The sequence below is a fragment of the Crocodylus siamensis genome, chromosome 3, assembly GCF_052110815.1.
Source record: "Crocodylus siamensis isolate JL-2025a chromosome 3, ASM5211081v1, whole genome shotgun sequence".
NCBI lineage: Eukaryota > Metazoa > Chordata > Crocodylia > Crocodylidae > Crocodylus > Crocodylus siamensis.
In genome coordinates, this window is record NC_143397.1 from 241,670,842 (window position 1) to 241,683,502 (window position 12,661).

A 12,661-nucleotide genomic window follows, 5' to 3' on the forward strand; every position below is an offset into this window, starting at 1 on the left:
CTCCCTTTTCCTCTGCCAGCTCAGGCCAACTCCCCAGGGATGCCCAGCTCGCCGCCCCCTGCGCCTGGCTGCCTCCGCTTTCTGTCCTCCATCGCCCCTCAGGGCGTATGCGCAGCGCGCTCATTCCCCACAACTCCCCTCCCCCACCGCTGTCGTCACATCGCACTAGGGCTCCTCAGCGCGCCTGGCCCCGCCCCACGCGCTCTGCCATTGGCTGGTGCGCCATAGCGCCATCTCGGCTTAGCAGCGCCGATTGGCTGCGCGCCGCTGGTTCCCCAGGCGCGCGGCGCAGGCTAGAGGGAGGCTGCAGCGTCTCATTAGCATACGCCCCGCCCCTCCTCCCGCCGTTGCCTAGCAGCGGGCGCGGAGCAGCATCCCGCCCGGCTGAGCAGAGCGCGGGGGGCGGGAGATGCGCGCGTGCGGGCGCTGCCACCGCTCGGGCTGCGAGGCGCTGCCGGGAGCCGCCGGGCGCGCTGCGCGGGGCCATGTGGACCTTCCTGGGCATCGCCTCCTTCGTCTACGTCTACAAGAAGTGCGGGGACCTGCTGAGCGGCGCGCACAAGGAGCTGGCGCTGGCCGCGCTGCTCTTCCTCTCGCTCGGCTGGTTGCTGTCGTCCCGCTACCGCAAGTGGCCCCGGGCCCTGCTCTCCGCCCTGCCCCTCGTCGGCTTCCTTTGGGGCGGCTCCAACGACAGCTCCCTGCCGCCCGGCCGCCCCCGGGCCCCGCAGGTACGTGCCTCGCGGGCGGGCGTCGCTGGGTCCCGGGGCATCCCTCCCTACACCCAGGGCAGCCCTGACTGGTCCGGGGCCACCCCCTCCCTAGACCTGGGGCACCCTTCCCTGGTCTGGGGGCACCCCTTCCTGGTCCCAGGAAATCCTCTCCCAGGTCCCAGGGCACTCTTCCCTGGGCTCCCCTCCCTAGACCAAGGGCACCCCTGACTGGTCCTGGGGCACCCCTCCCAGGGCTCCCCTCCCTAGACCTGGGGCACCCTTCCCTGGTCTGGGGGCACCCCTTCCTGGTCCCAGGGCTCCCCTCCCTAGACCTGGGGCACTCCTCCTTGGTGCCAGGACACCCCTCCCTTTTCCCAGGACTCCCCTCCCTAGACCTGGGGCACCCTGCCCTGGCCCCAGGGCACCCCTCCCAGCGTGCTCCTCTGCAAATGCCCGCCCTTCATTGTTCCCCCTTTTTTTTTTTGACTATGGAAAAATGATAGCTCTCTTCTTTTCTCGTAAGACTGTTTCAGTTGCTGAACTGCATCTGATGAAGACTGCCCTCAGTCAGGGCAGTGCTATTGTCCAACCTGATTTATGTTCCTCTTAATTTACTAGGTGGTATAGTCATCATAGTGTCTGTCAATGTGGCAACATGTTACTTGGTAATGCAGATTCTTGGGTAGTCATTTTACTGATGCCTTCAAGGTTTTGCTGGTGTAAGCACTGCAGAGACGTGCCTTGCGCACAGCCATGGCAAAGTATGTTGGATTTCTTTCTGCCTGATGTCACCGGCAAAACCACCACTTAAATTCTGGCATGCAGAGTCTTTGTTACCGGGATTGATAAAAGAAGCAGGAAAAAGTGTTGGAATTCGGGTAGTGGCCATATCTTCAGCAGTTAGAAAAGGGATGTGCAAGTTTGATAAGGGAGGTAATGAGATAATGAATGAGAATTTCTTCTATTGGGCTCCTTGTTGCTTCCCTTCTTGTTTAAGGTGTCCTGGTGAAGCAACAGAGAGTGCAGGGTACAGTGCCCTTAGTCTGAACTGAATCAGACACGCATAAGCTTTCCTGAGCCACCGCCTTTTCTGTATTTCAGGTTTTAGGTGGAGAAGTGATTGTCAGGAAGGTGTTATAACCTGTGAGACTTTACAGAGGCAAATGATAACTCTGCTTATAGTTAAGGTTGTCTAACACTTACCAGGATACAATTTTTGCTTGGTCAGTTTGACAGACTTATATGAGCCGACATTTCCCTGCTGGGCACAAAGGGGAGAGAGAGGAGAGCCCCGAGGGGCGCTGGGGGGAGATCTGTTTTAGGATTAAAGATTCACACAGCTGGAAGGATTTCATCTAGTCCAGCCCTCTGCTTAAAGCAACAGTAGCCTTGTCTAAGTCACCCAGATATAAAATTTGGTTCATCTGCACTTAAACTTTTTGTGGCAGAGATCCCACCCCATCTAGAGTACTCTGTCGCAGTGTTCACCCACCGTTATAGTGATAAAGTTCTTACGATCGAACCTAAATGTTTATTTTTGCAATTTAAGCCCATTACTTATTGTCCTTTCACCTTGAAATGCAGAATATCTGTATATGAAGACTGTTGCCAAATCATCCTTAGGTTTCTCTTGTGCAAACTAAATCATCTCAGTTTTCCCAACCTGTCATTACATAATGTTTTCTAGATCTCTTGTCATTATTGCTGCTCCTTTGGATTCTCTTCAATCTGTCCCTGTCTTCCTTGAAGTGCGGCACCCAAACGTACTTTGTATATCAGGGTGGGGAGTTATTTGGGCTGGAAAGTCTTGTCGGGGTGCTGAGGGCGGCACACGCCAAAGTATTGGTGTTTACAACAGTTGGACTTAAAAATCACCACCCGATTTCCCACACACAAAATTACCATATTTCCACAGCGATTTCCACACAGTCACCAAATCACCAGTTTTTCACAGAATCACCATATTTCCACACACACGTCTACAAAACAGGTCCCCACCCCCCATTTTTCCACATAAAAATTACCATATTGTCACAAAAAGGTCCCAAACGACCACACACAATTACCATTTTTCCACAGAAGAACCACGTTTCCAGAAGGGTCCCAAGTGGCCCCGCACAACGGCAGGTTTTCCCCACACACACTCACCATGCGCCCACATGCGTTTCCACACAAAGCTCCAAGGCATAGCGCACAGCCGCATTTCCACACAGCATGCCCCCCCGACAAGACGACCGTGACCCCCTCTTGTCTGGCAGCACCTGGTGCCAGGTCCTGCCCATGTCCTCCTCTGCACCACCACTGCCCTGGTGTGCGCCATGCTGCGCTGCCTTGCTACATGGTGAGGCCAGATGGCGCAGGGCGGTGTGGGGCTCCCTGGGATGGCGTGAGGAATCTGCGGGCTCAGGGCAGGCAGCACGGAGCAGCATCCTGTTGGCACCCGCTCTGTAGAGCAGTGGTCTCCAAACTTTTTTGATTGTGCACCCCTATCAGTAAAAATTTTTTGATTGCACACCCCTATCAGTAAAAAATTTTTGAGCACACCCCGCCAATATATGTATATTTATTTATTTATAAATTATATACATGTACTACTCAGTGTGACACTGTACAAAGTTTGGAGACCACTGTACACTGTACTACTGTACCTCCACATTGTGGAACTCCCACTCTTCCCTCAGGATACCTCACGTACCGTACGTGACATGTGACCGTCTGACATACGGACCAAGTGAGGGTGCCAATGTCAATCCATATATTAAATATTAGTAAAGCTTAATTTTTTTCTTATTTTTTTAGATAAAAAATAAATATAAATAGAAGTTCTAATATTTTCTTCCCACACCCCAGTGGATCATCTTGCACACCCCCTGGGGTGCGTGCACCCCACTTTGGAGACCACTGCTGTAGAGGAGCAGCCTGTGTCCACCTGCTGCTCGGCCATGACCCTTGGCACTCGGGATGGGTCTGGGAAGAAAGTGGACAGGGGCTGCGGGTGCCACTCATCTTCCTGCAGGACGTTTCTGGGCTGCTTTGTGCCAAGCCAGACCTGTCCTTCTGCATGTACAGTGGCTTGGGGCCCATGTGCTCTACTCCCACCACTGCAGGGGACTACACCCAATGCCTCTGGGTGCATGTGTTGCTCTCCCTGCCATTGCACGTGGCTGCTGTAGACCGCATCTGGAGTGCTGCTTCTTTCCAATGGGCAAGGGCTGGCATGGCAGCCAGAGGGGCTACACACAGCAGTGGTTCTCCATCTATTTGGAGTCTAACAAACACGATATAGGTCTACCCAAAATTTACCTGTGGGTTGCATAGAATTAGTTGGTGGACCAGGTACAGCCCATGGGCCATATTTTGCCCACACCTATTTTATGTGCTTTGCATACTGTGTTCCTGTTAGGATATAACTCAATACGCAGTTTGCTTTTTTGCAACTATGTTCCACTGTTGATTCAATAGGTTGCAATCCACAGTAAGCCCCAGGTCCATTCCTGTAGTATTGCAACTCAGCTAGTCTTTCTCCATTTTGTGTTTGTGCCTTTGATTGTTCCTCCCTCAGTGCAGTACTTCACACTTGTCTGTATTGAATTTCATCCTGTTTATTTCTGACCTTTTTCCAATTTAGGTCCTATGGGCATCTAGGACTTGAAATTTGGCAGGGGTGAGGCCCTGATGTGAGGATTTTACTTGCTGCAGCTCCTATAAAGATTTGCCCAGTTTGGGCCTCCTAAAACTCTCCCTTCTGACCAATGATGTCACATCAGCAGAGAGTCTAGTGTGCCCTGCAGCTCCCTTCATACAAGCCCTTCCTAGTGAGCTCAGCACACACTATACAGGCATGTCTCTTACTACTCTGAAGTCGTGTCATTGAATATCAATGACTGATGTCATCTTACTCAGTAGCTATGTCGTGCTGGGTTAGGAGAATGGGGACTCATACCTGCCTGGGATGGACAAAAGTGACTAACAAGAGATGGTTCACATTAATTCCATTTCATTTTTCTCATATATTGCTATTGGTAATAAATACAGACAAAGAATACTGGATAAATCATTTACATTTTTGTTGGCCTTCATTTCTCCATAGGGTAAAGGAGGAGTAGACGTCTTGGAACCAGTTCTGACAGAGGCTAATGCAAATATGACATTAGTGTCTCAAAATGAGCCAGAAGTTATCATTGTTGGTTCAGGCGTACTTGGTTCTGCTTTGGCTGCAGTTTTGTCAAGAGATGGAAGAAAGGTGACAGTAATAGAGAGGGATTTGAAGGAACCTGACAGGATAGTTGGAGAATTGTTGCAACCAGGAGGCTATAATGCTCTTATGGACCTGGGTCTTGAAGGTAAGTACACTTTAAAGTACAGTGAAATCTGGTAATTAGTCACTGAAAACTCATCACTATAGTTTATTTGTGCACTGAACCTGAGATTCCCATTTATTTGTATTCAAAACACTTTCTAATTTGTCGCTTGTAAATTGTAGTCATTTTCGAATGTACACACTACTAAATCATAATGGACTTTTCTTTGGATAAGTAGTTTAAGGCATGTGAAGCCACTTTGAATATTTTACTGTACAGATTTTGTGTTACAAAGGTAATTGACAAGGAAAAAAACCCATTGGAAGGCACACTTACAAAATATATCCAGTAGGTAGGGAGCTATCTAATTTGCAGGGGCTGCCCCCAATTTCATAGGTAGAATGTGGGACTGGGCATCCATTTCACAGATGCCTTCCCATGCCTTGGATTGGCCAAGGGGCCACAATGGTCCTGCCCCTTACCACTGATTGGCTGTGGGGGCTGCCTGTCATGTGCGCCTGCCCCTTGCCGTGGATTGGCTGCCAGGGCTGTCCATCATGCAGCCCCACTCCTCACACTGATTGGTGGAGGGGTGGGAGCAGCAACCATCTACCTAGGAGCCCTTCTAATGGGTAGTCCTACCACCCTTTTCCTCCCTGGTGAGATGCTGCAGCTCTTAATAAGATTTCTTTTCTTTCCATGAATTTTGCAGGCAAAACCAGTACCTATAGGAATATAGTCCTACCTATGGGAATATATGGACTGAAATGGATTGCTTGTATGTTTACAAACCAACCATTTTGAAAATGTTCCCTTTTGTTGAATGCGCACTGAAGACATAAACGTTTGAAATAGTGTCTAATTTTTACACAGTAATCCATGTCTTTTTCACTGTTCTTTAGGTTTTCACTAATTTTTTGGGATCTAATTTGCAGATACGGTGGAAGGTCTTGATGCTTATGTAGTACATGGTTACGTAATTCATGATCGAGAGAGTAAAACAGAGGTTGAAATTCCTTATCCAAAGTCAACAGAAGGTCGGGTGCAAAGTGGAAGAGCATTTCATCATGGGCGCTTCATCATGGCTCTCCGAAAGGCAGCCCTAGCAGAACCCAAGTAAGGAAGTTTAAAAGTTAATGAATTTAGATTGCCACTTTTGGGTACTGATCCTACAATATGATGCTACATGGCTGCTGCAGAGATTCTATCAATCTCTGAGGATGCTTCATGGTATAATGATGACATCTGCATAGCTCTGAAGCCATGTAAAGGCAGCAAAACTACTGCAACTTTAACTGCCTGATTCAAGGTCAAAGTGAGGGGGATTTCACTAACTTATATTGCCATAGGATTATGCAGATATAGCAGCTGATGTGTGTTCCTGAGTGGCAGGTCCCCCTCTCCTTTTATCCTAGAATCATAGAATCATAATGCCTTTTTTGCCACAGTCTTTACAGGCAAGGTTAGATCCCAAACTACTGCACCCGGAAGCATAGTTTGGGGATGAGGTGAACAACCAGCAGTGACAAAAGAACAGGTCAGAGACTATTTAGAAAAGATAGACATATATAAGTCCATGGCCTGGATGGGATGTACCCCAGGGTGCAGAGGGAGTTGGCTGATGTGATTGCAGAGCCAGTGGCCATCATCTTTGAAAACTCATGGTGATTGGGAGGGGTCCCGGATGATTGGAAAAGGGAAAACATTGTGCCCATATTTAAAAAAGGGAAAAAGGAGGATCCAGGGAACTATAGACCAGCCAGCCTCACCTCAGTCCCTGGCAAAGTTGTTGAGCAGATCCTCAAGGAATCCTTTTCTAAACGCTTGGAGGAGACAAAGTTGATTAGGAACAGTCAGCTTGGATTCACAAAGGGCAAGTCATGCCTGAGAAACCTGATTGCCTTCTATGATGAGATGACTGGCTCTGTGGATGTGGGAAGACCAGTGGATGTGGTGTACCTTTATTTTGGCAAGGCTTTTGATACGGTTTCCCACAACATTATCCCAGACAAGCTGAGAAACTATGGGGTAAATGAATGGATTGTAAGGGGTTAGAAAAGTGGCTGGAGCATCGGGCTGAGAGGGTAGTAATCAATGACTCAATGTCTAGTTGGCAGCCAGTATCAAGTGGAGTGCCCCAGGGTTGGTCTTGGGACCAGTTTTGTTCCATATCTTTATCAGTGACCTGGAAGATGGCATAGAGTACACCCTAAGCAAATCTGCAGATGACACCAAGCTGTAGCTTGGTGCATAGTAGATTTGCTGGAGGGTAGGGCTATGATTCAGAGTGACTTAGACAAATAGGAGGACTGAGCCAAAAGGAATCTCCCAGGAAAATTGCGAAGTCCTGCACTTAGGATAGAACAGTCCCATGCACTGATACAGGCTGGGGGCTGACTGGCTGGGCAGCAGTTCTGTAGAAAAGGACCTGAGACAATAAGCGGAATATGAGCCAATAGTGTGCCCTTGTTGCCAAAAAGGCTAATGGCATACTGGGCTGTATTGGTAGGCATGTTGCCAGTAGGTCAAAGGAAGTGATTTTCCCCCTCTATTCAGCACTGGTGGGGCCACATCTGGAGTCCTGTTTTCAGTTTTGGGCCCTCCACTACAGCGTGTGGACAAATTGGAAAAAGTCCAACAGAGGGCAACAAAAATGATTAGGGGGCTGGAGACATGACTTCTGAAGAAAGACTGAGGGAACTGGGATTATTTAGTTTGGAGAAGAGAAGACTGAGGTGCAATTTAATAGCAGCTGTCAACTACCTGAAGGAAGGTTCGAAACAGAAAGGAGTGAGACTATTCTTACAGATGATAAAACAAGGAGCAGTGGTCTCAAGTTGCAGCAAGGGAAGCTTAGGTTTGATATTAGCAAAAATTCTCACTAGGAGGATAGTAAAACACTGAAACAGATTATCCAGAGAGGTGGTGGAATCTCCATCCTTGGAGGTTTTCAAGAACTGGCTGGACAAAGCCTTGGCTGGGATAATCTAGTTGGGGATGGTCCTGCTTTGAGCAAGGGGTTGGACTAGATAACCACCTGAGGTCCCTTCCAAACCTAATTTTGGAAGCTGCTCCATCTGCAGAGTGGAACTGTGTAGATACAGAGTAGATCATCTGCAGATCATCCTGATGTATAACCAGAATGATAATTAATTTTTATTTGCTTTAGCATGCATATGTTTTCCTTCTATGGATATTTATAATATGTGGAAACAGTACATAATAGTCTATTAAAGGAGGATTACTAAGAATATGCAATCAATAGTGCATTAGTCTTTGGAACAATTAAGACATGAATTTCTAGGAATATGTATTTCAGGCATTGGGCAGGAACAAAATAATGGACCACATAAGGAGTAATCCAAGCATCAGGGCTTGATTCTCCCGTTGCATACATGTGTCATTTATATTTTTGATAACTGGTTATAAAACATTGGTGCAAATGGAGAATTCTGATTTGATATGCTGGTCTGACAAGTGTTTTTAGGTGCATGTTGCAGGCTTTCTTAGACATTGGGGCTGGAAGGGACCTCAGATGATAATTGAGTCCAGCCCTCTACCCCAGGGGCAGGAAGTCAGCAGTGGTCATAGGATCCCAGCAAGATAGACATCCAAATGTCTTTTGGACGCATTCAAAGTAGGTGCTTGAACCACCTCTGATGGCAGGCTATTCCAGACCTTGGGGGCTCGGACAGTAAAGAAGTTCTTCCTTAATGTCCAGCCTGAAACAATCATAGAGGAGTTTGTGAATATTCGACCTTGTCATCCCTTGGGGCTCTCTGGTGAACAGACGTTCCCCCAGGTCCTGATGAGCACTCCTGATAAACTTATAGGTGGCCACCAGATCACCCTTGATCCTGCCCTTTTCCAGGCTGAAGAGTCCCATGGCTTTCAGCCTCTCGTCATAAGGTCTGGACTCTCTCAAGCTTTTCCACATCCTTTTTGAATTGTGGAGCCCAAAACTGGACGCCGTGGCCTCACCAAGGCCGAGTACAGTGGGAGAACGATGTTCTGGAATTTGCTCGAGAAGCATCTATGGATGCAAGCCAGTGTTTTGCTCACTTTACTAGCAGCAGCATCACATTGAAGGCTCATGTTCATCTTGTGGTCAATCATGACTCCCAAGTCCCTTTCGTCCGTAGTGCTAGCCTGCATAGCACTACAAACCTATAACCATGCTGCAGGTTTTTCCTCCCAAGGTGGAGAACCTTGCATTTTTCAGTGTTGAAAACCATCAGTTCTCATCCGCCCATTTCCTGAGCCTGTCAAGGTTTGCCTGGATCACCCTCCTGTCCTCAGGTGTGGATGCTTTACCTCAGAATTTGGTATAGTCAGCAAATTTAGCCAGTCTGCTTCTGACACCAATGTCTACATCATTATTGAAGATGTTAAATAGTATAGGCTCTAGGACAGAGCCTTGAGGAACCCCACTGGTCATAGGGCACTACGACGATTGGCTTCTGTCAACCACTACCCTCTGGGTCCTACTGTGGAGCCAGTTCCCCACCCAGTGGATCATGGTAGTTAGCCAGTTTTGCCAAGAGGTGATCATGGGATACCAGATCGAAGGCTTTTTTAAAGTCAAGATATACGACATCAATCTCTTCCCCCTTGTCCAGGTGATTGGTCACCTGGTCGTAAAAGGAAATAAGATCGGTCAAACAAGACCTACCCTCAACAAACCCATGTTGGCTATCCCTCAGGATGTTGCTATCAGCCAGTCTGTTAAGAATGGCCTTATTGATAATCTTTTCTAAGACCTTCCGCAAACTACTGATGGGCTTGTAGTTTGCCAGATGCACTTTCCTCCCTTTCTTGAAGATAGGCACCACAAGCTTTCTTCCAGTCTTCGGGCATCTCACCAAAGCTCCATGAGTTCTCAGAGGTCTGTGCCAGGGGCTGAGCTATGATGCTAGCCAGCTCCTTGAGTACCCTGGGGTGTAAACCATCAGGGTCAGCTGACTTGAAGGCATCCAGCCTCTCAGGGTGTTTCTCCATGAGGTCAGCATTGATGGAGGGTAAGGAATCACCCTCACCTGAGCCTCCCTGTCCCATAATGGGAACGGGTGTCCCATGGGACTGGTGAAAGACTGACGCAAAGTACCCATTTAGCAAGTTTGCTTTTTCCTGGGCATTGGTTGTCAGTTGTCCATCTGGTTCAGCCGGGGCCTAGTCTTGCCTTTGCTTTTCCTCCGGCTCCCCACATATCTAAAAAAGGCCTTTCTATTGTCCTTGATACTTGTAGCTAGTTGGAGTTCAGTTGCAGCCTTGGTTTTCGTGGTTTGCTTGCTGCAGGTCCGGACTAGTGCAGAGTATTTCTCCTTGGAGATGGATCCAGTTCTCCATCCTTTATAGGTCTTCCTTTTAAGATGCAGGAGGTCTGCCAGTTCCCTGGAGAGCCAAGGGGGCTGCTGTGTCCTTTTGCTGCCTTTCCTCCGAGATGGGATGGACTTTGCTTGCGCATCCAGGATTGCTCCCTTGAGGAGCAAAGCCTCCTTAGCTTGTCAAATCAGCTTTCCTGAAGTCAAGAACTTCTGTATTGATGACTGACTTGCCAGCTGTGCAGCGGATGGTGACGGTGATCAGGTTGTGGTCGCTGTCACCCAGCTTCCCTTCAATTGTTAGGTCGCTGATTAGGTCATCCCCTGTTGCCAGTATAGGGTTGAGCAGTGCTTTACTTCTCGTTGGCCCATAGACTTCCTGCATCAGGTAGAGCTCATCCACACATGAGAGAAAGCTTTGCGACCACTCAGATTTGCCCGAGCGCTCTTTCCACAAGATGTCTGAGTAGTTGAAGTCTCCCATGACAGCCATGCACTGGGAGCATGCGGCTTTATCCAATTCCCTGGCAAACTCCTGGTCAAGATCTTGATCCTGGGTTGGGGGTCTCTAGTAGACTCCTACCATTGTGTCCCCTGTGCCGTGTTCCCCACAGATTGTAACCCAGAGGGTCTGCAGTCATCCATCCTGGGCGCCAATGTCAGCTTGCAGGGACACGTAGCTTTCCTTGACATAGAGAGCTACACCCCCGTCCCTTTTGTCCACTCGATCCCTCTTGTACAGGGTATAGCCATCTATACCTGTGGCCCCGTCATGGGTGGAGTCCCGCCAGATCTCCATTATCCCCATGACATCGTAATTATTTGTGTTAAGCAGGAGGACAAGTTCCTCCTCTTTATTCCCAAAGCTTCTGGCATTTGTGTACAAGCACGCAAGTGTCCCTTTGGGGGCCCTTGCCTTGCCTACAGTTCATTCCGGGGCTGGGGCAAGGGTGGGCTCCCTTAAGTACCTTGGCCTGCTGGCTTTGCAAGGGTTGCTTAGTGGGCCAGCAATGGCAGTAGTCCCCCCATCCCCTGGCGGGCTTAGTTTAAAGCCCAGTGGAGCAGGTCAGCCTGTCTGGCTGAGAAGAGCCTTCTCTCCAGTGGAGAGAGGTGGAGGCCGTTCCTTTCTGGCAGCTCACTGCCTCTCTCACCAAAGAGCGGGCTGTGGTCATGGAAGCTAAAGCCTTCCGGATGACACCTGCGCCACAGTCTTTTGTTCACTACCTTGATCGTCCTCTCCCTCCTCAGCCTGAGATTGGGAGGATCGATGAGAACACCACCTGTGCCCCCAACCCCTTAAACCCCACTCCCAAATCACTGTACCGCTTCATGACCCGGCTGGGAGCGCTCCGAGCCATGTCATTGGTGCCCACATGGATAAGGAGCATGGGTGTGAATGATTCAGTGGGGAAGCAGGCTCTTAACACCCTCCTATTCATATCCATCGTCTAACCTCTTTAAAAAAAACTACACAGACAACTGATACAAACTCCAAGACATAACAGCCTAATCTGCCACAGGTAAAGCAGAGGAACCACAGTGGCCACTATCCTGCTGCTGCAAAGGTTGTTAAAATTTAAATTTAAATATAAATTTGAGGGATCCTAGGAAGAGGGTCTTCCCCCCCACTACGGAGAAAGGCAACCCCCCCCCACAGCCCATACCAGTCTGACTGTGGGGTAAAATTCCTTCCTGACCCTAAATATGGCAGTTGGTCTGACCCGGGGCAGGCAATTATTTTGGGTGGAGAGCCGCTTACTGAGTTTTGGCAAGCCATTGAGGGTCACATGACAGGCAGCCAGGGGCAGATAAATATTCAGAAAATGAATATTCATTTTCTGAATATTTTAGGGGCCCTGCGGGCCAGATACAATGGTTTTGTGGGCCGCATTTTGCCCACCCCTGTTCTGACCCCAAGTGGAAGGACAAGAGCATTGGTACACCCCAGTCAAAATCCCTGGTCGGCTATAGCCAGCACCCAGTGCCTCTCAGGAAGGTTAAAAAAAAATCCTTGATATGTAGGACCAGGGAGGAAAGAAAATTCCCTTCTCGCCCCACGTGGTAACCAAGGAGGTCCAGAAGCACGGGAGATGCACGTGGTAGAACACCTTCATAGATCATGCCTGGCCGGTGGCTGTCCCACCTCTCCTTGAACACCCACAGTGATGAAGAGCTCCCAGCTTCCCTAGGTAGTGTGTTCCACCTCCCCACTTCTAACCATGATGTTTTTCCTGATAACAGTCTAAACCTACGTTGCTGCAACTTCGGGCCACTGACCTATGTCCTGCTTTCTGCAGCAAGAGAGAAGAGCTGTTTTTCCTCCTCTTTC

General features: G+C 49.0%; 1 protein-coding gene across 2 annotated transcripts in view; it reads left to right on the forward strand.

The window, feature by feature from the left end:
* The first annotated feature begins 329 nt into the window (after positions 1-329).
* Positions 330-12,661, forward strand: part of SQLE (squalene epoxidase) — a 33,812-nt gene continuing 21,480 nt past the window's right edge. Inside the window, exons 1-3 of one of the 2 annotated variants that reach the window (XM_090040634.1) lie at positions 330-728; positions 4,801-5,053; positions 5,947-6,127. In XM_090040634.1, the coding sequence (XP_089896760.1) occupies positions 486-728; positions 4,801-5,053; positions 5,947-6,127 (677 nt within the window). In that variant the 5' untranslated portion in view covers positions 330-485. The remainder of the gene's footprint in view (positions 729-4,800; positions 5,054-5,946; positions 6,128-12,661) is intronic. The other variant, XM_090040633.1, reaches the window with a different exon arrangement.